At 33.9% G+C, this 25977-nt stretch overlaps 1 protein-coding gene and 1 pseudogene across 9 annotated transcripts in view; both read right to left on the bottom strand.

Moving 5' to 3' along the window:
* LOC106867954 (N-acetylated-alpha-linked acidic dipeptidase 2) overlaps nucleotides 1-25977 on the bottom strand; it is a 670339-nt gene that overhangs the window by 50319 nt on the left and 594043 nt on the right. For all 9 annotated transcript variants that reach the window (XM_089365978.1, XM_089365976.1, XM_089365974.1 and 6 more), the window contains 2 exons: nucleotides 8127-8212; nucleotides 709-828 (listed from right to left, as the gene is read on the bottom strand). In XM_089365978.1, coding sequence (XP_089222104.1) covers nucleotides 709-828; nucleotides 8127-8212 — 206 coding nt within the window. The remainder of the gene's footprint in view (nucleotides 1-708; nucleotides 829-8126; nucleotides 8213-25977) is intronic.
* LOC128249965 (5S ribosomal RNA) lies at nucleotides 2074-2192 on the bottom strand (annotated as a pseudogene).

The following is a 25977-nucleotide window of genomic DNA, read 5'->3' as shown; positions in this document are numbered from 1 at the left end:
TAAATATCACAAAGGCTTTATTCTAGAGCTTACTTGCTTTTGTAATTTCACCGACTAACAACAACAATGATGGTAGTAGTGATGCTGACAATAAGTATTATTATTATTATTATTATGATTATCATTATTATTATTAAGGCAGTGAGCTGGCAGAATCATTAGCATGCCAGGCAAAATGCTGAGCTGCATTTTATCAGTCTGCATGATCTGAGTTTAAATTCTACTGAGGTTGACTTTGCCTTTCATCTTTTCAGGGTTGATAAATTAAGTACCAGTTGAGTACTGGAGTCAATGTAAGCAACTATCCCCCTCCCCCAAATTTTAGGCCTTGTGCCTATAGTAGAAAGGATTATTATTATTATTATCATCATTATTATAAGCAAGCAATAATAATAATATCTCACACTGAAAGAAGTTTCAATTTTATAGGAGGAGGATATAAGCAGTTGAATGAACTGTGGGTATAGCTGGTATACATTTTATCAATCCTAAAGTAACTTCAAGCATGAAGAACATCAACGATACCAATCTCACTGGTTCCTCCAAAGACTATAGGTATTACTACTTCCTGTAGAGTAAAGTATTAAATTCAAGAATAAAAAAACATGTACCTGAATACTTCAAAGTATTTAGTCAGATACCTGATCATTTCTGCACTACCTTTTGCAAACAAAGAACAATTACAAAATCTTCAGAAATTTTATTTACCTTCCATTGACATATTTCCCAGAACTCGTGTGATCTCAGTCAAAGATGCAGCCCCAGACAAAGGATCTACAGCACTATAAACCCAAGAATCATGATGATTTCCCAGTATGACATACCGATCTGAAGTAGAAGCAGAATATATATATATATATATATATACATACACAAACATTATTTAATATAATTTAATTCATATTTTCATTAACATCCAAACTTAATGGGAAAGTAATTAGTATAATTGAGAAAAATATTGGCAAATTAATTCAATGTTTTTCCATCAAAGGATTTCTTAGAAAAAAAAAAAAAAACAGAATTTTTCTTATATATCAAACATAAAAATCAGAACAATAAAAGATTTGGTATCATCTAGCTGTCTGTCTGTCTAATTATCTAATCACTTTTGTATTTATTTATCTGTTTGTCAATTGTTCTGTCTGTCTACTTGTTTATCTGCTTGTTTAATTATCTTCCCTTATGCTTATCAATTTATCAGTAAGTTTGTGTATTTTGTTTATTTGTCTCTGATCCTCTATCTATTTATGTCTCATAAGACTGCACACATTCGAATCTACATATGTCTACCTCCCATAACATATGTGGGTATGAATATGTAGATGTTTGTGCGTGTGTGTGTAAATTGCCACAAATATGCACACATTTTATTCTTTTATTCTTTTACTTGTTTCAGTCATTTAACTGCGGCCATGCTGGAGCACCGCCTTTTTAGTCGAGCAAATTGACTCCAGGACTTATTCTTTGTAAGCCTAGTACTTATTCTATCGGTCTCTTTTTGCAGAACCGCTAAGTTACAGGGACGTAAACACATCAGTATCGGTTGTCAAGCGATGTTGCAGGGACAAGCACAGACACATTAACCTATACACACACATACATATATATATATATCATCATCATCATCATCGTTTAACGTCCGCTTTCCATGCTAGCATGGGTTGGACGATTTGACTGAGCACTGGTGAAACCGGATGGCAACACCAGGCTCCAGTCTGATATATATATATATATATATATATATATATATATATATATATATATATATATGTATATACATATATATGTATACATATATATATATATGTATATCCATATATATGTATACATATATACATATATATGACGGGCTTCTTTCAGTTTCCGTCTGCTAAATCCACTCACAAGGCTTTGGTCGGCCCGAGGCTATAGTAGAAGACACTTGCCCAAGGTGCCACACAGTGGGACTGAACCCGGAACCTTGTGGTTGATAAGCAAGCTACTTACCACACGACCACTCCTGCGCCTTCAAAACCACATTTATTTATATTCTTTTATTATTTAACTTGTTTCAGTCATTAGACCTTTAAAAGATGTTAACAGCACCTAAGTTTCCCAAGAGGTCACCCATCTAAGTACTAACTAGGCTTGATATTGCTCAACTTTGGTGATCAGATGAGAACCGGTGTTTTCAGTGTGATATGGCTGTAATGAGCATTTAGAAGAGGATACAGAGACAGATATAGGGACATGTAGGTGAATGTTGATGCAAAATGTTTGACCAAGCCAAAAGGAAATAAGTAGTTGCATAGCAACACAATTACATCTCTTACACTGTCTACCATCAACTAATGGCCTCATTTTAGTTGAATAAAACAACATAACAACAACAATGAATGGACACCTGTTGTATTTTTGATATGCTACAAGTAAGTTGATAACCAAATACCTGGTATGCATTTTTTCACATATCTTACACTCTACATAATGTTGAGTAATCAAATTGTTGTTCAGATTAATGGACCCCCCCCCCACACACACACACACACACAAACACAGACATACATACTAAAAAAGAAAGTTCTTTTTATCTGGTTTAAATAGCCTGAAATGTAAACAGATGTTACAAAATTAGGTATTGTTCCACTGTTTCTTCCTACTCCACCTTTTTATTTTTTTTTTACTTTTCTTTGATAAAGGATATAACTTGAAACATCACATATATATCTTTTCATGTGGCAAATTTATTTTCATTGTACACATTCTGTGATTGTTAATGTTTTGTTCTGTTTTCTATACTTTTTTTTCCATCACGTATTTTTACTTATCTAACTTCATGTATTATTCACTTGTTGGTTTTCTCCTTACCTTATCATAATCTTCCTTGTTTTACTTGTATGATTTTATCTAATATATACATATGTGTATGTGTGTACACTCAAATATTCACACACGCACACACATATATATATTTATTTATATATATATATGCATAATCATAGGCACAGAAATACAGACATATGTACATACTTGCGTGCATGCAGGCACTTATACAACATGTCTATAATAATAGACTACACGTATGAATACAACAAAAGGCTGTTCAGATGCAAAAAGCTATATTGTATTTAAACACAGAGAACAAGATGAAAAATTGAAAATAATGTCATGTACTGAAGTGGGGAGAATCATGAAAAAAAGGAGGAATGAATAAATGAAAAACAAGAAAGAATGGATGAATGACTAAAAGAAAGAAAAAGACAAGTAAAGGAATAAGCAAGTCTGTGTGTATTACATATGTAAATGTGTGTGTGTGTGTGCATGTGTATGTATGTCTGTCTGTATGTCTGTCTATCTATCTATCTCTATCTCTCTCTATATATCTCTGTGTGTGTGTATCATCATCATCATCATCATCATCATCGTTTAACGTCCGCTTTCCATGCTAGCATGGGTTGGACGATTTGACTGAGGACTGGTGAAACCGGATGGCAACACCAGGCTCCAATCTAAATTTGGCAGAGTTTCTACAGCTGGATGCCCTTCCTAACGCCAACCACTCAGAGAGTGTATATATTTATATATATATATATATATATATATATATATTACATAGACACACAAGGGTTGTACTGAGGGTACAAATGTAGGCATCACATGTTTTAACTGACATATGTCATAAGAATTGCATGTGTTGGTAGAGTAACTTTTCCTCTACAACTCTTCTGCCTGTTTTGTCATTGCAGGTAAATGATGGCTAACAAGTAGAAGCAACATGCTGTCTTTAAGTTCCTGACAAAGGAGCCGTCAGGCTGTTGAACACCTACAGAAGGTTATGAGATGTTTACAGAGATGACACCAGTGACAAGAGAAATGTACATAGACATGTGAAAAAGTTTAAAGGGCAACCAGCACAAAAGACAAATCACACAGTAGGAAACTACCAACTGCAATCACTGACACAAAACACCAGTGAGTGGATGATAGACACAAGTGAATCACAGTCTATGAGCTTGCTACACAACTGGACTGTCATCACAATGTATTACAGAAATGGTTAGAATAATTTGGGTACCAGAAAATGTGTGCAAAGTGGGTACTTCACCAGATGGCACATGATTTGAAAGTGAGAGTAGTGGAAGTCTACTCTGGAAGCATTTGAAGATCTACCTTGAAGACATGTTTTTTTTTTCTGATCTGGTGACATGAGATGAACTGTGGTAATAGCATCCCAACTTTTCTCCAAAGCCTAAGAAATTCAAGAGCCAATGATTGACACAGGAAGTTATAGTTGCAGATGACAAGGGTATCTCCATCACTTTCAAGAATGTGGCTGCATCTTGAACAACAAGCAGTATACTGAGACATTCAAAAAGCTTGAAGAAGCCATTAGAAGGAAGACACCAAACAAGAATCAGAAAATTATCCACATTCATCATGACATAGCATGATCACACATGAGTTTTATGCAATTAACAAACTGTATTAGTTAGTGGCCACCCAATCCTTGTATAGCTTAGGCCTGGTGTCCCATAATTTCTATCTGTTTGGTTCAATGAAGAGCAGCCTTTGGGGACAAAAATTTGATGAAACCACATAATTTAATCTATGTTGACTTCTTAGGGTGGAGACAAACAGCATGAATAACCACCTCGACCACCAAATAGACTTTGAAGTGGATCATCCAGACATCAAATCTTTCTCTGATTTCCAACTCTAAATCACAGAGGATGGATTCATTAATACCACTTCTATAAGAAAGCCACTTTCAAGTGTTTAGTTGTGAATCATATATCAACTAACACCAGGATTTTGTATCTATGAAATAAAGTCTACCATATAAAACAAGTTGCTACAATGGCAGTTTCTAGAAATGGCATATTCCTATCTAATAATAAATAGGTAATACTTCAGGACAGATACCCTTCACTGCTATAGGTAGGAACAACATTATACATCTGACAACTGATTTATTGTAATACTAGAAAACTCCCAAAGAATCTCTTCTGCATAAAGAATATATAAGTTCAGGCTATCGTATGTAATGTGGTGAGCTGGCAATAGTTTTTAATCAATTAAAATTAAAGTAGCATTTCTCAAATGGGATAATATTATAATTCTGAATATTTTTATTGACTAATACTTAAGTTGTGATATGCAAGGGAGTAAATGGATCCTATCTCAGGTAGCTATGGTGATAGCTCCAGACAGGCTGGAGTGCTATTAGATCATGGCATAACATAGACAACACAAAGCTGCTTAACTAAAGAATGACCTGGAGAGATATATAATTTTGGTGCAAAAATAATCCACTGATTAGTAAATTTAAAAGAATAACATTTGAATATTTCTCAAGGGTACCATCGTTATGTAGATTATGTAGTTAAGAGCTGGCTATGAAACATAATCTGAACCAAAATTGATTGACAAAATTAATGATAAAAGAAGAAAATTCATAGGCATTAATGAAAATTCTCTCAAAGGAAGCAAAGGTGAAAACTCTTGAAATTTCAATTAACCAAAATTTGAATGGATATATGCAGGAAAAAGAAGGGAGTCTGATACTTATAAAATCATAATTACAATTTCAATTGAGCAAAAATCACTTTTGATCTATCACATGAAGCACAATCCTCCATTTAACTAATTCATTAGTTTGCAAAGCAAAAGACAGCTCCTCCTCACATGAATATTACTTGGAGGTGTAGTCTTTACCTAGCTGACTTAACCATTTAGCATTCCAATTACTCTGTCAAATATAATGCTTATTTATTCATATTGTTTTGAATTAACGATACATAGTTTCACAGTTTCAAGATTTTGGTGATATGGTTGTTTATTTTACAATGACATTGAAGGTAGGTGCTGGAACTGACCAGCTTGAATATGAAACTGGTACAATGTTTGAATCTTAGCCAATTAAATGCTACGTGAGAAATAGCATATATACATATGACACGTAATAAGGAAATGTCTGTGTTGTCACTGGAAAATAAAAAAAAATTTCCTTTCCACAACATCCTAGTGTTTAAAATAAATAAAGAAAACAATAGGATAAATGTAGTCTTAGAAACATTGAATCTGAAAGGATATAGGATGGGCAGAGCTGACCTTGGTTAAACAATAAGGACATGACACATATGTAATGTGTGTGAGTGTATTGGTAACTATGTAGCTTAACCATTCCTCGATATAGCATGCCTAAATGGTTAAGAAGACTGCTTTGCAATGATGAGGCTTCAGGTTCAATCCTGCTGTGTGGTATAAGTGTCTCTTTATAAATGATCTTTGCTGAAACAATGTCTTTGGATGACAATTATCCATGGTGTGGATTTTGTTATATAGCTACCATGAACTTGGGTTGATCGAATTCTTATGAATGAAACTGGGTAGACAGAAAATGTGTGGAAGACCACTGGATGACTGAATCTGTAGTTCAAAAGTCTAATCTTGTCACATACTGTTACATCAATTCTCTAGCAGAATTACTTTAAGGACATATGTCCATGGAATACTCTGTCTTTTTAATTCAATCAGGAGGAGGAGGAGGAGTTTTTTAATGTTCTCTGGCATGGATTACATGGTTTGACTAGAGCTGGTAAGGCCAGGGGCCCACAACAGGCACCATTGCCTGTTCTTGCATGGTTTTTACAGCTTGGTGTGCGGATGGATAATGGTATACTTGCACTTAGTGACTCAGAGAAGAAAGATGTGTGGAAGTGTCACTATGAAAGGTTACTAAATGTGGAAAAGGAATGGGAGAAGGAGAGTCAACCAATTATCAAACCAATTGAGTGACCAGCTATCAGAGATAATAGCAGCATAGTAGATAAGGCAATTAAGGACATGAAGACAGGGAAAGCCCCTGGGCCATCAGGAATCACTGCTGAGATGATTAAAGTTTCTGGTGGTGTAGGATACAGCTTAGTCACCCATAAAATTAATCAGGTTATTCAGGAAGTCACCCTCCCCAATGACTGGTGTAGTAGTATTATAGTTAGCTGTTACACACGTAAACGTGATGCCTTAGATAGAAACAACTACAGAGGTATTAAATTGCTTGACCAAGTCATGAAAGCTACTGAGAGGGTTATAGTTCATTTGATTAGAAATAGAATTAAACTAGATGAGATTCAGTTTGGTTTTGTACCTGGGAAGAGTACCATAGATGCCATCTTCCTAGTGAGACAGCTGCAGGAAAAGTACTTGGCCAAAAGCTTACAACAGAGTTCCCAGCTCTGGTGGTCTCTAAGCAAGTTAGGAGTAGAGGAGTGGCTTGTTAGAGCTGTATAAGCCAAGGACAGTGGTGCTGTCAGTAAGGTGAGAGTTGGCCATGAATACAGTGATGAATTTAGCAAACAGGTAGGGGCTCACCAGGGCTCAATTCTCAGCCTACTCTTATTCATTATAGTCATCCAGGTCATAACAGAGTAATTCAAAATTGAGTGTCTGTAGGAACTGCTATATGCTGATGACCTTGCTCTTATAGCAGAATCTTTAGCAGAATTGGAAAAATTTCAGGTATGGAAACAAAACCTAGGATCAAAGGGTCTTAAAGTTAACCTAGCAAAGACCAAAGTTGTTGTTAGTAAGAAAGAAGATAAAACTTTCTTCCCATCAGGTAAATGGCCCTGCTCAGTATATACGAAAGGAGCTGGAAGAAATTCCATTCACTTCACCCAGTGTAAATTATGGACACATAAGAGGTGCAATGGAATCACAGATAGATTAACAGATATAGTATCACACAGCCATGCCTATATAGTTACCATTCTTCCATATGCTATTTAAATAGATGCAAGTAATCATTGCTGAACCAATCACTTTGGATAGATATCCAAAGCACAGATTTTGTTAAGTAGTTACTCCCCAAACACACACACACAAATATGAATATATTTTAACTTTCCAACACAAATCTGTAACGGGTGCTTCAATGTTTATATATGTAAACCACAACACAAAAGCATTTCTCTTAAGTATTTGTTACACTACACTAGTTTATGTTGGCTTAATTTGTAAATTTCAACAAAATATTGAGATAAATCTCTGGAACAGCTGCATTCATTTGTCCTATTATATAGCCACAGTACACCAATCCACAAAAAAACAGTTAGTTATGCATATTATGTAAGGATTGCTCTTACCTGGCTCTAATTCCCCTTTAATGTATCCAATGACATTCCATGTTGTTGTAATGTTCTCGTAGTTGTTCACATGTAACCTGACTGTTCTGTTACAAAAGAAAAATGCAAATATAATAAGATAAAGAAAAAGAACCAAAGGGAAAATTGAAGAAAATGAAGTAAACATTGTGCAAATAGTCCTACATGACTGCTAATTATCAGTAATGAAGAAAAAAAGAGAAGTTGTGATGATCACAGACTTCTGAAGTATGTAGCAAAGTAGCTTTAATCATTAACCATTTAGGAAAATGTTTTCATTGTAATGTTCACAACACTAAGAACAACAATAGTAATACCAATATTTCTGGGTATTTCTGAAATAGTTACTGTTACCTGTACTACCATGTTTTTACATGCAGGGTAGGGTTGGGAAACTGCAAGTAACACTGAAATGACATTTATTCCACAAGAAACACAGTATTATCATCATCATTATTATTATTATTATTATTATTATTATTCAGTAGTCTTATTTTTATCATGTGCTTTCACTGCACTACTGAGTGCAGCTCTGTGTGCTTTGGGTATCTGCTGTGGTTTGTTGTGGTGTTCTTATTTATACTGTATTGAAAGTGTTTTATGTAGGATGTGTGCAGTGCCTACTATTGTTACTATTATTACTATTATTATTATTATTATAGAAGTTTTCTATGATGTCCCCCTTGTTTGGGTCCTTTCTCAGCAGTGCCATCACCCCTCGACAAACAAAAGTAGAAATTCTCCCGTTTTGTTGCCAGTTGCAGTAGATGTCTGCCAAAAGGCCCACAAACAAGTCTGGCATTGAAATTAAAACTCCTAGAGTAGACCATCCAGGCCTCCTTTAACCAGGAGACGAAGGCAATTTTCATTTGCCTGGTGGCTGTAGCAAAAGAAGTGGTATGGTGGACCTGTTTGAAAGGGCTAAAGTCAGACACTTTCCTCTTTGGCCAATCCCTCATCAACTTTTTCAAGTTCCACTTGAAAAGGAAGGTGAGACCAATTCTGAGATTACACCTGTAAAATAAAGGTATAAAAGGGAGAAAGGGCTCTCGCCCTGTTGACCAGGCACCATTAGCTTCTATGGGTTTTCCACGAGTAATCTTCAAAGCACCTCTCCCTATTGGCAGTTTTTACTAGTTATATTGTTATCTTCGTTATGAAATGTTTACACGGACTTATTTTTTCTAAAACCCTTTGTTTATTGTCTTGTGTTGTCCTTTAATGTTTTTGATTTATATTAGCCCTTGTAGTCAATAAAAAGAAAGAATTATTATTATTATTATTTTTATTCTTATTGTTATTATCACGAGGGGAAAAAACAGTTCAAAATGGTACAAAGGATAGGACCAACTTACCTCAGTAACTAAAGAAAACACTTCAAAACAGATAACTGTTTTCTTAACTTGCAATACAGAGTTCAAATCTTTCTGAGGTACTATAGAACTCACTGCAGTACTACAAATTCAAACCAGAGTCCACAAACTGTCTCAGTCCTCACTGCTCATTATCTGAATGCACTCTCTCTCTCTCTCTACATGCGCATGTATGTGCAAAACAGATCATTCTATACTAAACTTCTTTGCAACAAATGCATACCTCTGCCAATCTCCCTCTCTTTCTCCTCCATACATGTATCATTAAGTCTTCATCCATTGCAAAATTATTTCCCAAATACACTCTTCATTCTCACCCATTTTTCTGCTCCTTATCTTGAAATATGTCTTGCGTGAAGTTTTACTGAAGATAATTTACACAAAGTTCACAAAATGGAATTAGATTATCTCAGGAGATCAAAAATATCCTGACATATTTCAAGTACAGTCCCTTTTGAGTAAACTAGGGTAGGACTATCAGAAATATTGGGATTATTTTCTTAAGGTGAAAAAACTTATTTCATTTCTCAAACATTATTGAACTAATTTTTGCTGATGCAACCAACAACCATAATGTTCTTAGATTCTGATGCCATTTTTTTACCTTCACTTTTATTTTATTTTAGTATTTATGATAAAGCCCAATCTCAACAATAAAAAGATATTCAGATTTTGCGTGGATAAAAGTTTCATAAACAATATGCGTAGGAGTTGCTGTATGGTAAGTAGCTTGCTTACGAACCGCATGATGCTGGGCTCAGTCCCACTGCATGGCACCTTGGGCAAGTGTCTTCTACTATAGCCTCAGGCCGACCAAAGCCTTGTCAGTGGATTTGGTAGACGGAAACTGAAAGAGGCCCGTCGTATATATGTATATATATATATATATATATATATATATATATTATATATATATATATATATATATATATGTGTGTGTATATGTTTGTGTGTCTGTGTTTGTCCCCCAGCATTGCTTGACAACCAATGCTTGTGTGTTTACGTCTCTGTTACTTACCGGTTCGGCAAAACAGACTGACAGAATAAGTACTAGGCTTACAAAGAATAAGTCCTGGGGTCGATTTGCTTGATTAAAGGCGGTGCTCCAGCATGGCCACAGTCAAATGACAGAAACAAGTAAAAGAGTACTATAAACTAATGTAATACAAATATCTTCAGAATTCCCAGAATATATCTTAAGAACCTGTTCTTAGATTTAGATCCACTTTAATAGCATTAGATTTTGTCATGGTAAACATTAGTCCATCATAGTTAAAATTCTCAGGAACTTTGGTACCATCTAATATTTAGGTGAATTGAGACAATATAGATATATTAATTTACTTATATATTTTATATTGTTCCAAGTAAATGCAACTGTCCTTTGGACAGTTTAAGTTGCTTTAGTGGTATTTTTTTCACCAAATAATTGAACTATTGAGAAGATTTATGAGTAGTACAGCAATCTATGTTTCCGATTAACCTAGGAATGGAAAATCAAATTGAAGGCTGGTTATTGTTGCACTTTAATGATCAAAGAACATATAAGTTTGCAAGTAATCTAAAGCAAAACTGCTGAAGTGTTTTGGGAGCAGATTACAGATAATGACTACAAAATATAGTTGTCTTACTTGAAAGTGAAATTTCTTGTCAGAAATAGCCACGTAATGGTGTAAGGAAATTGATGGAAGATGTCGAAGCTTCCCCCCTGTGAGTTTATTTTTTTCAATAACAAAAGGAGTTATTTTTTGAGTGAGATAAGCTAACAAAAGCCCCTTTATTCTGTCTTCCCACATAGTCTGTGCATAAACTATCAGTGAATGTTGCATAAAGTTAAATTGATATGGAGCTTTCTGAAAGATACATATAGCTTTCACTAGTCGAAGCAAAACTCTTATTTAAAGGTTAATTCTTTGGGACGAATGATATGTGATTGTTTAAAAAAGGCTAGAATGACAATGCTAAAATGTATTTGAAACAATGGACACCAGTCAAAATATCATAAGGATGGGTTAATAAGCATTCTTAAAGTGAGACAATGCATTGGTAGGTAAACAAAGGTATCAACAAATAGAAGAGAAGGAAGGGAACATCACCTTTCAAGGAACTCAGAATAGGTAAAGGTAAGCTGGCCAAACTTTAGTGCAGCTTAAATATGGAGATTAGGATTGTTTGGTATTGGATATTCATCGCGTACAATGTTCCTAGTTAATTTAATCACCATGGCAGGTAGACAGTCGAAATAAATAGGCAAAATCCTTTCACTTTTATAAAAAGATTAAAAAAGTGTGGAAGACCTTACATGCAAAAAAGCTATGTCCATTTAGATCCATTTATGTGGGAGCTCTGGGTAAAATGTTTAGTGCATGAGCATCCTTGGGACATAAGTAATGCATGTGTAAAGTTTGGTGAAAATTGGTTGAGAACTGTGGAAATGTATGCGTTAGTCATTATACACACATACTGTGATTCATATATACTAGATTAATGATAAAGTGTTGTTGGTTTCAGTTTTCTAGTATATCTGATGGTGGGAGTGACAAAAATGTGTTGGAGAATTGGAGACAGAACAAATATACAAAAGGCAACTTTTGAAAAGTATCAGTTTTTCATTTTATCAGTGAAAGAAAAAAAGAAATAAATAAAAAAGAAAAACATACTTACAAACACACATAACATTCACACACTCACACACTGGTAAAACTATGTATGCGTGTGTGAGTGCATATGTGTGTGTATGTGTGTATTTATATATAGACAATTTACAAAAGAGCAACTAATAGTTTCATGCTTTAGAGATGCAATAAATTGGCAGATATACAGTACATAACTTGGAGAGCAATCTTTCAGGTTCAGTGCATATCGTTGGATGCATTTAAAAACAACTATGCTGGTCTATGAGAAAACATGAGAAAAAATGAGAAGAAAGAAAAGGAAGGTAAGAAAACCAAGATCTTCATCCTTTTTTGTTTGTAGAAATCATAACTAATCTAGCTAGTGTAAAATAATATAACAAAGAGGAGGCCAAAGCCTGTGAGATAGCGGCTCAATCCAAAGCAGCTGACATCATCCAGCTTGACAAAAGAAACTCAGTTTCTCACTTGTTCTACTTTTTGCATCAGCCTTCATCCCATTCTTTCACTTCTCATTTTCTCTCATGTTTTATCAAAGACCAGCATCCTGGCTTTTAAGTACATCTAGTGATATGCACTGAACCTGAATGATTGCTGTCAGATACATGGCATGTTATATAAATCTGTCAATCTATTGTATCTCTAAAGCATGAAACTGTAAGTAGCTCTTTTGTAAATTGTATACATCAAATGATATTTATCTCTCATTGGATAGAGTACTTATTTAGCTGCTCCCACCTATAATAGAACTGTAAACTATACATACATTCATCCATCCATCCATCCATATATAAATATATATATATATATATATATATATATATATATATATATATATATATCAGTTGAATACAGTTAAAACATGATCTGCTTTTCACGTTTTTTTTTATTATGGTATTTTAACATTAAAAAAATATTTTGTAATGTTCATAAAGCTCAATTAGTGCTTTCACGCATTTGGTAGTAAATCATCTTCAAAAACAATACATTCCTTTTCAACAAAACCTAAATAACAAAATTGAAGAAAACTACAGCATGACCTTTAAAAGACATATAGAGGACACATGGAAAAGATACCTTGATGATTGTTTCCTAATTTGGACCAAACCCCTAGAAAATCTGGAAGAATTCAGCACCCTCCTCAACAAACTACACCCTAGTCTCAAATTCACAAGCGAAATGAGCAACACATAATTACCATCTCTTGACATAATGGTAATTAAAAACAACACTACAATCACAACTGATATTTATTACAAAAGCACAGATACACACTAGTATCTAAATTTCAAATCATGTCATCCAACATACACAAAACGCAACATCCCATACTGTCTAACCAAGAAAATTTGTACCATTGTAAATGATCCAAATACCAGAAACACATGACTTATAGAACTCAAAAGATTTCTGGCTCAAGCAAAATTACCCTCTCTTACTTATAGAAAATAGCATACAATGAGCAAATGAGATACCTATAGAACAACTTAAGGCACCACAAAAAGACGAATCCATCAACAGAACACAATACCATTTCTAGTAACACACAATACACATCACCAAAACATTTTTAGCATCATCAAAACAAATTTACCAATCATAAAACAAAGTAAAAAATTTAAAAACATAATAACTAATCAAACATTTTAAGCAAAAGACAACCACATAACCTAAAGAAACTATTAACAAAGGCAAAATTCAATATGAACAAACAGGATAAGACATTCACAATATCCAAGTGTAATGATAACAGATGTGAAAAGGTGTCAATGCATACATACAAGTAGATCCATTAGAATAAAAAATGGACAGATTTTCACAAATGCAGATATGAACTGCAAAAGCTCAAATTTGATCTACTGCATTAAATGCCTGAATTGCAAGTAACTATATAAAAGCAAAACAGGGAATGCATTATTGGAACACTCATGAGTCCACAGACAACAAATTCGGAACACCAATGTTCACCAAGTTCCATTGAGCAAACATATAGAAACAAGTGGTTAGAAAATGTTTTGAATTTTCCCTTTCCACAAACTCCATGACACAAGTGAGAATGGAAGAAAGATAAAGGAAAAACGGTTTATTATAATGTTCAAACCTGTTCTGAATGGAAATAACAACAATAATATAACAATCAGTTAATGAGGTGGATTAAAAGATACCTTTAACATATGATTATAAACAGATTACAGAATATCGGTACGCCTGGTAAAGCATGACGTTTAAGCTGCATGTGGATTGGTCAAAACCGTATTCCATAAATTCAGCCTGTTGGAGCATTCTAAGAGGTACTACAGTTATCAAGAACTCAACTGTCAGTTACATACATTTTGAAATCTAATGATTACTACCAAATGTATGAAAGCGCTAATTTAACTTAATGAATATTACAAAATATTTTTTAATATTAAAATGCCACAAAATAAAAGAAAAAGTGAAAACCAGACCATGTTTTAACTTTATTCAACTGATATATTATTCTGTACACATTCACACAAATTTGGAATATATATATATATAGAGAGAGAGATAGATACATACATAGATATATATATATAGATATCTACGCAAATATATGTGTGCATGTATATATATATATGTTTGTGTATGTACATATATATATGTATATATATATATATATATATATGTTTGTATATATGTGTATATATGTATGTATATGTGTGTATGTATGAATATATCTATATAAATGTGTGTGTATACACACACACAAATATGAAGCATTTAAGGTACTGTATTTTTGTTGCATACATTTACACTAGATTTCTTTACCATTTACACGAGATTATATTCATTAAGTCAATGACTCTTTCCTAATCTGACTTATTCACACCTTGAGCTTCATACATATTAACTTTTCCATACAATGTTCTTAATCTCACTCATTTTTGTCACTCATTGATTTCTTTGCTTCATTCTTTCATTATACATCTTATTCTCATAAATAAATAAATAAATGAATAAATAAATAAATAAATATATATATATATATATATATATATATATATATATATATATATATGGCAGTGCCCCAGCATGGCCACAGCTCATGAGCTGAAACTGGATAAAATGAAAATGAAAATGAAAATATATATATATACAGAACTTAGGCTCTCTCTCTCTGTGTTTCTCCTTACTTTTCAATACCCTTTCATCTTATCATGCATTTCTTTCAAATAAAATCTGCCTGAACGAAAATCTATGGAATGAAAATCTTTACCGAAGAAACTTTCTTCTCCTCTTCCTCAAATCTCCCCCGCCTCTCCGCTCTCTCTGCCTTTAATACATTTTTTTCAGTTGTCTTCTGTCCTTTTCTACCTCTCAATCACCACTCCCCCCCTCTCTCTCTTTCTCTCTTTGCTGCTATCACTACTTTATTCCTATAAACACGCACATAGGTATTTGCAAGCAAATTGCATCTGGACTGAAACCTAGAAACAGAAGCTCTCTGTTAATGAAATCTTCAACTCTTACATCCTTGTTTTTTGTATCAGATTTTTCTCTTCAAAATTTTCCATAGATGCATTCCATGAATATATATTCTCTTACTCGATCCATTTGTTAGAGGTGATTCCAAGATCAAAACATACTGCAATTTATCATGAAACAATAGCATTAATAACTATTTTGTCTTAGACTTGTTTATGCATCTTGAGTCCTCATCTGATTATGGTAACTAGTAATGTTACAAGCCCTTTCAATACATACATGCATACATATATATATGTGTATATATATATATGTATATATATATCTGTGTATATGTATATATATATATAACATGTATGTATGTATATATATATATATACATATATATATATATATATATATATATATATATATATATATATATATATATATATATATGTATATATATATCTGTGTATATGTATATATATATATAACATGTATGTATGTATATATATATATATATACATATATATATATACATATATATATATATATATATATATATATATATATATATATATATATAAGATGTATGTATATATGTGTGTGTGTGTGTATATATGTATATGCATATATATATATGTATATATATATATATATATATATATATATATATATATATATATATATATATATATGTATGTGTGTGTGTGTATAAAATATATGTAAATAAAAAAATAGATATATATATTTAACATGTATATATATATATATATATATATATATATATATGTGTGTGTGTGTGTGCATATATGCATGAGGGAGAGAGAAGGGGGAGAAAGAGAAGAGTGGTGAGATAGCGGCTGCTACTAATATTACTAAAAGTATGAAAAAATGTGTGTGTATCTATGTATAAAGCAAAAAAACAGTAAACAAAACATAGAGAAAACACAGTATGATATATATAAGGTGTTAGCTTAATGTTTGAATGATAGGGAAAAAAATGTCTTTGATGTCCTTCCGTATATGAGAGAGAGAGAGAGAGAGAGAGAGAGAGAGATAAAGAGAGAGAGAGAGAGAGAGGAAGAAGAAAGAAAACAGAAGTTTAAAAAATGGAGTGGAGAAAATGAAAACCGTTTTTAGCCCTTAGGAGTGCTGTCCTATGAACTGATATGAGAAAGAGTGGTGTGTGTAAGTGTGTAAATGTTTGAACATGCTTTGCCTGGTTTAGAAAACTAGAGGTAGGTTAAAGATGTCTGAGTCATGTCCAGGGATGCTATCAGCAAAGTGAGGGTCAACAATGGGATCAGCATGGGATTTAGATGCATATGGATATCCATCAGGCTTCAATTTTCAGCCTCTTCTTATTTATTATAGCTTCTCCATGCTAAAACAGGTTTCTAAGACTGGCTGACTGTAGGAACTTCTGAACACCGAAGAACTAGTTTTCAAAGCTGAGTCTAACAATGATTTAGAGAAGATATCTCAAATGTGGCCAGAAAGTCTAGAACCAAGAAACCTCAACCTAAATCTAGCAAGGACACAAGATTTACTCAGCATAAAAGAATACAAAACTCTATATCTATCTGGAATACTCAGTATATCATGTTTTGAGAACAACCATCTCTAATGCTAACTAGGTCACTCAAGTAACAAAAGTTATCAAAGCTATTTGCCATGTAGTTAGGGTTTATATCTATACCACCAAAGAATTCTTCCTAGCGAAACAACTTGGATGTGAGTAAACCACTGTATCTAATCCACCCGAAGAAAGCCTTTGACAAAATTCCACTCACTAAGAAAACTAGAGATAAGTAGTTGACATGTGACAAGCCATATACAGATGTGCTATCAGCAAGTTAAGAGTTAACAATGAGTTCAGTAACAAATTTAGCCTGGAAGTTGGTATCCAACAGATTTCAATTATTAACTGACTTCTCTTTATTGTATTTTCTCAGCAGAATTTTTTAAGATTGGTTGTCCAGGTAAGTCAATGATCTAGGTCTCATAGCAGAACAGGTAAAAGATTTAGAAAGAAAATTCTAAACATTGAAGTGAAAGACAGAAGAGGTTAGATATAAATCTAGTAAAGACTAAAGTTTTAGTGAGCAGGAAAGGAGATGAGACCCTACTACCATTGTAAAAGTGGCCATACTTGGCATGCAGGAGAAAAATACAGATACCTGCTGTAAACACAAGAGTAGTTAACTGTGAAAGAACATGTGAAATATATTCTTTCAAATGTTTAGAAGGTTCCCAAGAACACATTTATATCTATACACCTGTATGTATAACTCTCCGTCTGCTGTTCATCTATATAGTGAATTGATGTAAAAATGCTATAAATCACATTCACAGTATTCAAGGGCTCAACTCATAACACATCGTTAAACTCCAATACATTATTACAGCGAAGAATAAATTTGCATGTATACACAAAATTGGCAAATATGTTAATTTTTCTCACTTTTGATTTGTCTCCTCATGAGGAAGTGGGTAACATAAATAGATCATATATGTTTTTTTTATACCCAGGCCTCTTCCCCATTTTTGGGGATGGGATAGCCACAACAAGACACACACCAAGCATTCCATTCATTTCCCAGCTCAAAGAGGCAAGCTCCATTCTATATTCAGGTCAAGGCATAGAACACAACCCCCAATATCAGCAGTGGGGCCTGACAGCATATGCTGATTTACTCCTGCCGCATCACGCTGGTTCCGTAACCCTTGAACAACATCAAATTCACTCATCCATCCACAAACACCCTCCAAGCTTTCCTATCATTTATAAACTCTCTTGCCTCTCTCACCCCAACACCTCTAACCACCACTGTCTCAGGTATGACTATAAATTACATCTGTTAGTGGGACCCTGGGGCCCTGGTTTCAGGGTCTGAGGAGTGTGGAACCACATCTTAGCCACCATTGTTCCCAGGTCTACTCTGGCCTGGAGTGGTAGCACCTATAAGGGTCCCAGCTATGGGTTAACTGTCAAACCCTGATGTGACTGGTAGTGGGGGGATCAGTAGAATGCAGTCGCTGTATTCCTTGCATGGCATAAAAGGCGACTAGAAGGGACAGGAGCGAGGGGACTGGGAATCCCCTCCTCCTAGTAAATCCATATTCCGAAAAAAACAGCAAGAAATTACATACATAATCGATAAATTATGTGTGTTGATTATGTAGCAATTTAAATGATGATGCTTTTAGTCTATTGAAACAGCTGTAGAGCATAATTAGCTTATAAAGTGAGTGTGCGTGTGTGCGCATGTGTGTGTATGTATGTATATATGTATATATATATATATATATATATATATATATATATATATATATATATATATATATATATATATATATACACACACACACACGCATACAAACACACACATATATACACTTACACATACAGACATAAATGTAGACATCTGTGTGTATATATGATATCTGTTTATGTCAGATCCATTTTCTAATCATTATATATCAACAACATCCTTCAAAAGCTAATTTTCTCAATTTCCAAATGTAAGCCACTGCCTAAGCATGACATGTTTAACTGTAAATAACAATCACATCATGAACATATTTTGAATTGTATCATATTTTGTTGAAAATATCTTCTGAATCACAAACAAAAAAAAAAAACTAAAACAGGATACATTTTAGAGAAATCTTAAAACAATTAACTACATACATTAGAAATTTGATATGAAGAAAAAGTTTATTTGTTCTATAAAATCAAAAATATTAAAATGGAGGTGGTGTTTCTGACAATCACAAAAATCATAAAGGACAGGAATGACGGAAGTTTTTTCCCGTAATTTTATGCTAGCACTTCAAAATGTTTTCTATTCATGGATATGAGATAAAGAACATCTGTGTCAACTTCATTCAAGAATGCCTAAATTATAATGTCTTGCTGAATATTTTTCATCAGTCTCTGTTTGTTCTGTTCATATTGTAATATTACAATATGAACAGACAATATATGAAATAATTTAAACCATTAACAAACATATAAACAGTTTGTTTTAATGTTTATTCTGAAGCTGTAGCAATTATTATTGCATAGCATAGAGTGTAAAAACTACATGGTCATTATATTGGAATGAGGTTTAATATTGTTTGCGAACACTGTAAGGCAGCCATAATCCTTTCCTGCTATCAGTTATTTTATTTGTTCTTCTTTATTGAATCATTTTGGCCAACATATCCTGAAGGACAACACCATCCCACAATTATTCTGGGTATTTCTCCTCCATCCTTGTTAAATGTTGATTACATAACAAGAAACATATGACTATTTGCAGCTGTTAAAATATTTAGGATACATTATTCATTTCCCTTTAAGTAACATTGTCACTATAGTAACATTCCACACTACTTTAAATAAGCCATTATGGAAATGAGGTTAAGATAGTAAAGGTATTGTACAGCTGCTTAGATGATGGATGCAGTGGTGAGGTACATTTGGACAGGCTCTACGGTGACAGTCAAACTATAATACTGTAGTACAGAAAATATGGAATTCAAATTCTCAGGTTAAAAATTTGAACAGATTTTTTAAATTTCTCATCTTTATATACCAGTTAGAGTACACAGTGTAAAATGGATAGAAATATCTGAACAGTGTACTAGAAGTACTCACAACATATATGACCAGGACAAAATTTAAACACACAGACATACTATAAGATAGCAAAACAAGTCTGTTGATATCATAAGGAAAACTGAAAATAAATGATGTATGATATACATATAAAATAGAGGTGGCCAACAACTGCTAAGACAATAGTGTGAAATTTGAAGGAGATCTGGGTTATTATTTCTAGCAAACTGAGTGACTTCATAAAGGCCTCTGAGCAGCAATCACATATGGACTGAGTTCACTTTGACCAATTTCATTCTGACTACCACTGGAATCTACAGATATACAGACATGCCAATGAAGAAGCCTTTATAAGGTTGTTCACAATGCTAGAAATAGCAACCAAATTGCTCTCTAACCCTGCTACTTTAAAAGCACAAACATACATTGAATGATGTAGTCATGGATATATGAAAAAATGGGGTGGTCTAGGCTGAAGTACAGATTGCTACACTGCATCAAATATAACCAAACACTGCCATCAGAATGTGCAATATGGCCATCAGCAAGACATGAAATATGTAGATATAAGGATCAGTTAGTTACATTTTTCAGTCGGTTTGACTATTTATATGCTTGCTTAATCAAGGTTGACCTAGGGCTAAAAAGCCAACAACCAGTAGGAGTAGAATTAAACAACTATCATACACTGAATATATAATTCCAGTGCTTTAGTGTGATAGTAAAATTTCCTTTAACTTCCAAAAGCCGTTGACATTGAAAAGGCTTGTGTCTGTTATTGCCACAACTACTACCAATATACTCCAAGCACGGGTGTGGGGTTACCTTGCTCTGCTTTTAATATTGTTACTACAGTGACACTGGTTGGTCCCATATCACCTCCAGCTAAGTCTCCACCCAACTCACTTGTCTCTTCACTTTTCATCTTCATCAACCATATTGTGTTTCTTTTTCTCCAAGCCTTGTATAAACTATGACACTCAAGGTTTTCTTCTCAGAACATCAATTCTCTGAAGTTCTCTCCTTACTACTGTTTCACCTACAGATGTCAGCTCGCAAGGAGTAATTCAAGATGAACATCAACCTCATTAACTTTAACTGTCTTGAAGAGCTTAAAAAGGTTATGGGCATTGTTCCTTCCTCCAGATCAAACTATTTAAAACAAACTACAGAGTCTTTTACAAAGACATTATCATCAGATCTCATTTCTTCCCATTTAAAATAAAACGTTCCAAGTCTATTTAAGAATTAATCAATTATTTTTTTTTACTTTAGTAGTTCTACATTCTCCTGAGTTCAATAGATTGAACAATTAAGTCATATATCTTAGAAACACTATTAATTTATTCCTGACACTTGTTTACAGACAACATAATTTATATCAAGAGAAAAGAAATAAAATATTTGAAAACAATGTTTTCCCCCCAGTAAATATTATATAAGTTGCATACACCTCATTATACAAGGTATATTCCCTTTCAATTGAGAGTCATTGACAGAGAAGCACAGACTTGTGTGTGTTGTTTGGGGTCTCATTTGATAGTTTGCTGATTTCATTAACTGTTGCATGTGGGGTTATGTGACATACATTTATAATTTTTTAATGTTGTGGGTTGAAGCTTATGACGCATTACTGTTTGGTCCCATATCATGTTTTTGCACTTTTCTGTTTTTGTTGCAGTGCTACATGATTTACGAGGTAAGGAATTGTTTTCAGCTATGTCTTCACCACAATAACATTCCATAATGAATAACTCATCTTAAAGAAATACAAGTTAAATAGTCAGTCCTTTCCCATCCAATTGAGACAATCTTACAGGTTCTAAGATAAACTGGTTGTCACAACAGTTTTCAATGGTTCATTTGATCATTGCATTATCCTCCATATATCTGGCATGACACCTCATGCTATACTTGCGAGACTTCAAGAATTTATTCACTTGCCACAATAACAGCTGACTTTGTCTGAGGTGACAGACTCGTTAGACTGGAAATAAGCAATAAGCTCCAACCAGTTTCTTGTTAGGTAAATCCTCTCATCCATGTTATATCCTTATGGATAAACAAATATACTGCAACAGTGTAATAACAATATAATTGAAACAAACAGCAGTAACCACAAGGAACGTATCAACAATTTTTGAAGAACCAATAATCCAACATGCTAACTCGAACTGTAAACTTTGCACTCCAGCTTTGAACTATAAACACATGAATGGTGGAACTAACAAACTATTTCACTTACTCAGATTGCTACTGTATACATGTAGTGATCCAGTTCATTTTCACCAGGGGGCATCATACACTAGCGCAACATCTCCTGTTTTGAGATTTTGTGTTGCAAAGGAATAAAGAAATTCTTTCTTTCTTTTTGTTTATTTATTTATTTTTAGTAGGTGCAGGAGTGGCTGTGTGGTAAGTAGCTTGCTTACCAACCACATGGTTCCGGGTTCATTCCCACTGCGTGGCACCTTGAGCAAGTGTCTTCTACTATAGCCTCGGGCCTACCAAAGCCTTGTGAGTGGATTTGATAGACGGAAACTGAAAGAAGCCCGTCATATATATGTATGTGTGTGTATGTGTTTGTCCCTCCAACATCGTTTGACAACCAATGCTGGTGTATTTACGTCCCTGTAAGTAAGCGGTTCGGCAAAGGAGCCTGATAGAATAAGTACTAGGCTTACAAAGAATAAGTCCTGGGGTCGATTTGCTTGACTAAAGGCGGTACTCCAGCATGGCTGCAGTCAAATGACTGAAACAAGTAAAAGAGTAAAAGAGTATCTCTTTCACTTGGGTATTATCTCACAGTGTTTGGTCTACTTTCTTTCTCTCATGCTGGCTCTATGGGAATCTATTACTTTTGGTACTAGTACATAGACTATTTCACAGAATACTTCCATGGGAATTTCTCCCAGATCTTAAGGATGCCTCTTCCTTAGTTGGTTTAAATGTCTCTTATGTTCGCCATGTGACCCTTTAATTAGATACATCATACTTCCAATTTTTCTGGTAACAAGGCCATCTTTCCAGCCTTCTTTACCATTTCTATAGGTTTTGAAATGCACTTTATCACCTATCTCGATGTATTTTGTTGGCTCTTTTGTATTTCCTTTATCTCTTTTCTCTCTGGTTTTGGTTTATCAAAAATGGATTTTATTCTTCTTGCGAACACCAATTCTGCAGGATACTTCCCTGAATTTGTACTTGGAGTGAGGGTCACTCTGTATATTCTTAAGAAATTTGTCAGTGCTTCATCATTACTGAATTCATTCCTCGCTTTTCTTAACGCTCTCTTAAAGGTGTCCAGAAATCTTTCTACCTGTCTGTTTGACCTTGGGTGGTAGGGTGGAGTGCAAATATGCTTTATTGCATGCTGTTACAAAAGTTCTTGAATCCACACCCAGAGAACTGCGTTCCGTTGTCTGAAACTAGCATAGTCAATGTGTAACCTAGACCATGGGTTCTCTGTCTCTGGCCATGATTGATATTTTACTGATGGGGCTTTGGCTGTGAGTGCGCAACCTCGGCAAGTTCTCATCAAGTTTTCAATATCTCCGTCCATAGATGGCTAATAGACATAGCTCCTCTTTAGAGCCTTCATCTTTGCCATTCCTGGATGTCCACTGTGGAATTGTTGCAATACATCTTTTTGTAATGTAGCTGGAACCACCACTCTTTGGACATACATCCGAATATCGTCGCAAATTGAAAAACTACTGGCATCTGAATTTTCATTTTGTTTATTTTTTAAAGATTCTTTTATTTTCGTAATATACACATCACTTATAGCTTTCATTCTTATATCCCATGCTTCTCACTGGTAGTTCTTGGATAACATTTTCATATCACTTTTAATTTCATTTTCTGCCTGCAGTGTGACTATAACAATCTCTTCTAGTGCTTCCATATTATTTGGAATTAATCTTGAAAGGCAGTCTGTATGACTGATTTTTTTTTTTATAGAATGTATTGCATTTTGAAATTATCAATGTAGTAATATTACACCCCAATGTTGCAGGCATTTTGCAGTATGAGTCAGTAACCCCTTTTTAGATCCATAAATCGTCAGCAAAAGTCTATGGTCTGTTTGTAATAAAAAAACTTTTGCCATGCAGAAACCTGTGAAATTTTTTAACTGCAAAAATAATTGCTAGGGCCTCCTTTTCAATTTGACTATATCGCTTCCTTCTTCATATTTATGAAGTAGAACTGCACCTAATCTGTGCTCGGAAGCATCAGATGCTACAATGATGTCCATTTCCTGATTGAAATGTGCTAACGACAAGTCTGAAATTAGAATTTCTTTTATTCCTTCAAAAATGTTCTGGCATTTAGTGGACCAATTCCACTTTACTCCATTTCTTAATAAGTCGTTAAATGGAACTCTTAACTTGTGCATATTAGGAATGTAGCTTTGATAATAGTTTACCAACACATGAAATGCTTGTAAAGTTTGAATATTTGTCAGCGCAGGCATATTCCTTATTGTGTCTGCCCTTGATGAGTCAGGACTTCTACCACTTTTATCAATTATTTGCACTAAGTACTTAATTTGGGGTAGAAAGAATTCGAATTTTTCTTCACTCAAAGTGAACCTGAAAACTTTTCTTAAACACAGCTTTTATGCGTTCCACATGCTGTTCATGAGAATTACTCTTGATCAAAATATCATCCAAGTATGGGATTGCAAATTCATAATCAGATAACATAGTTTCTATGATTTGCTGGAATATTGCTGGTGCAACTTTTAATCCAAAAAGTAAGCGTGTGTATTTATTGTTAAATACTTTGAGCATTTTTCATTTATTTTTATCTGTAAATAGACTTCAGACAGACCTAATTTGGAAAAAAATTTTCCACTATTTAACTTTTAAAAAATGTCCTCTACAGTTGTGAGTGGGTGGTAATATGTTTTTAAGCAGTCATTCACTCCTATAGAAAAATCAGCACACTTGTTTTTAATACATACCTTGGGTGCTGTTCACTTCAAATAATCCACTTTTTTGATGACTCCATTCTTTTTGAGTCTGTCCAACACTTCATTTACAGTTTCAATTGCCACAAATGGTACTTTTCTGTTTGCTTTAAATACAGATACAGCATTTTCACGTACTTGGAAATTGGCTTCCATCTTTCTACAGAGACCTAAATCCTCTGATAACACTTGCGAGAACATATTTTACAATTTTTTCTTCAGTTCTTCCAAAGACTTGTTTTTAATGGGACAACCATTTATGTTATTGCAGTAAAAATTTATGGGGAGGTGCCATAAATTGAATAGTTGTAACTAATTCATACCAAACAGATTGATTGTATTATCCACAATGAATAATTTTGCTTTGCATGTCTCTCCTAGAAATGTAACGTCAATATATGTTTTGCCCATGAAATGTAATTTATCGCCTGTTATACCACACGCTATTTTCGCTGTTTTAGTAATCTTGGTTTATCAATTGTTTTCTAAGTATCTGCATTTATAATCGAGATGTCACTACCTGTGTCTAACTGTAATTTGGTATTCACATCATTTATTTTTATGTGCACAGATTTTCTTGTTTTTCCATTGCAAGCACTCTCTGCTGAAAACACCTTAGAACTTTTTGTGTTTGAGCCTTGTAGTCTTGTTCTACAATGAAAACCCTTATATCTCAGCTTCTGACAACTATAGCACTTTTTGTTTTTAAAAGGACAATCCTTTTTATAGTGTAGGCCTCCACAACCATAATACAGATTGAGGCCTGACACTTTTTTTTTATTGTGCTTCTCGGAATGACACATTTGGA

Source organism: Octopus bimaculoides, chromosome 18 (assembly GCF_046866305.1).
Source record: "Octopus bimaculoides isolate indiv1 chromosome 18, ASM4686630v1, whole genome shotgun sequence".
Taxonomy (NCBI): domain Eukaryota; kingdom Metazoa; phylum Mollusca; class Cephalopoda; order Octopoda; family Octopodidae; genus Octopus; species Octopus bimaculoides.
Note: the sequence above shows the minus strand (reverse complement) of the source record. Positions and strands in the feature narration are given on the sequence as shown.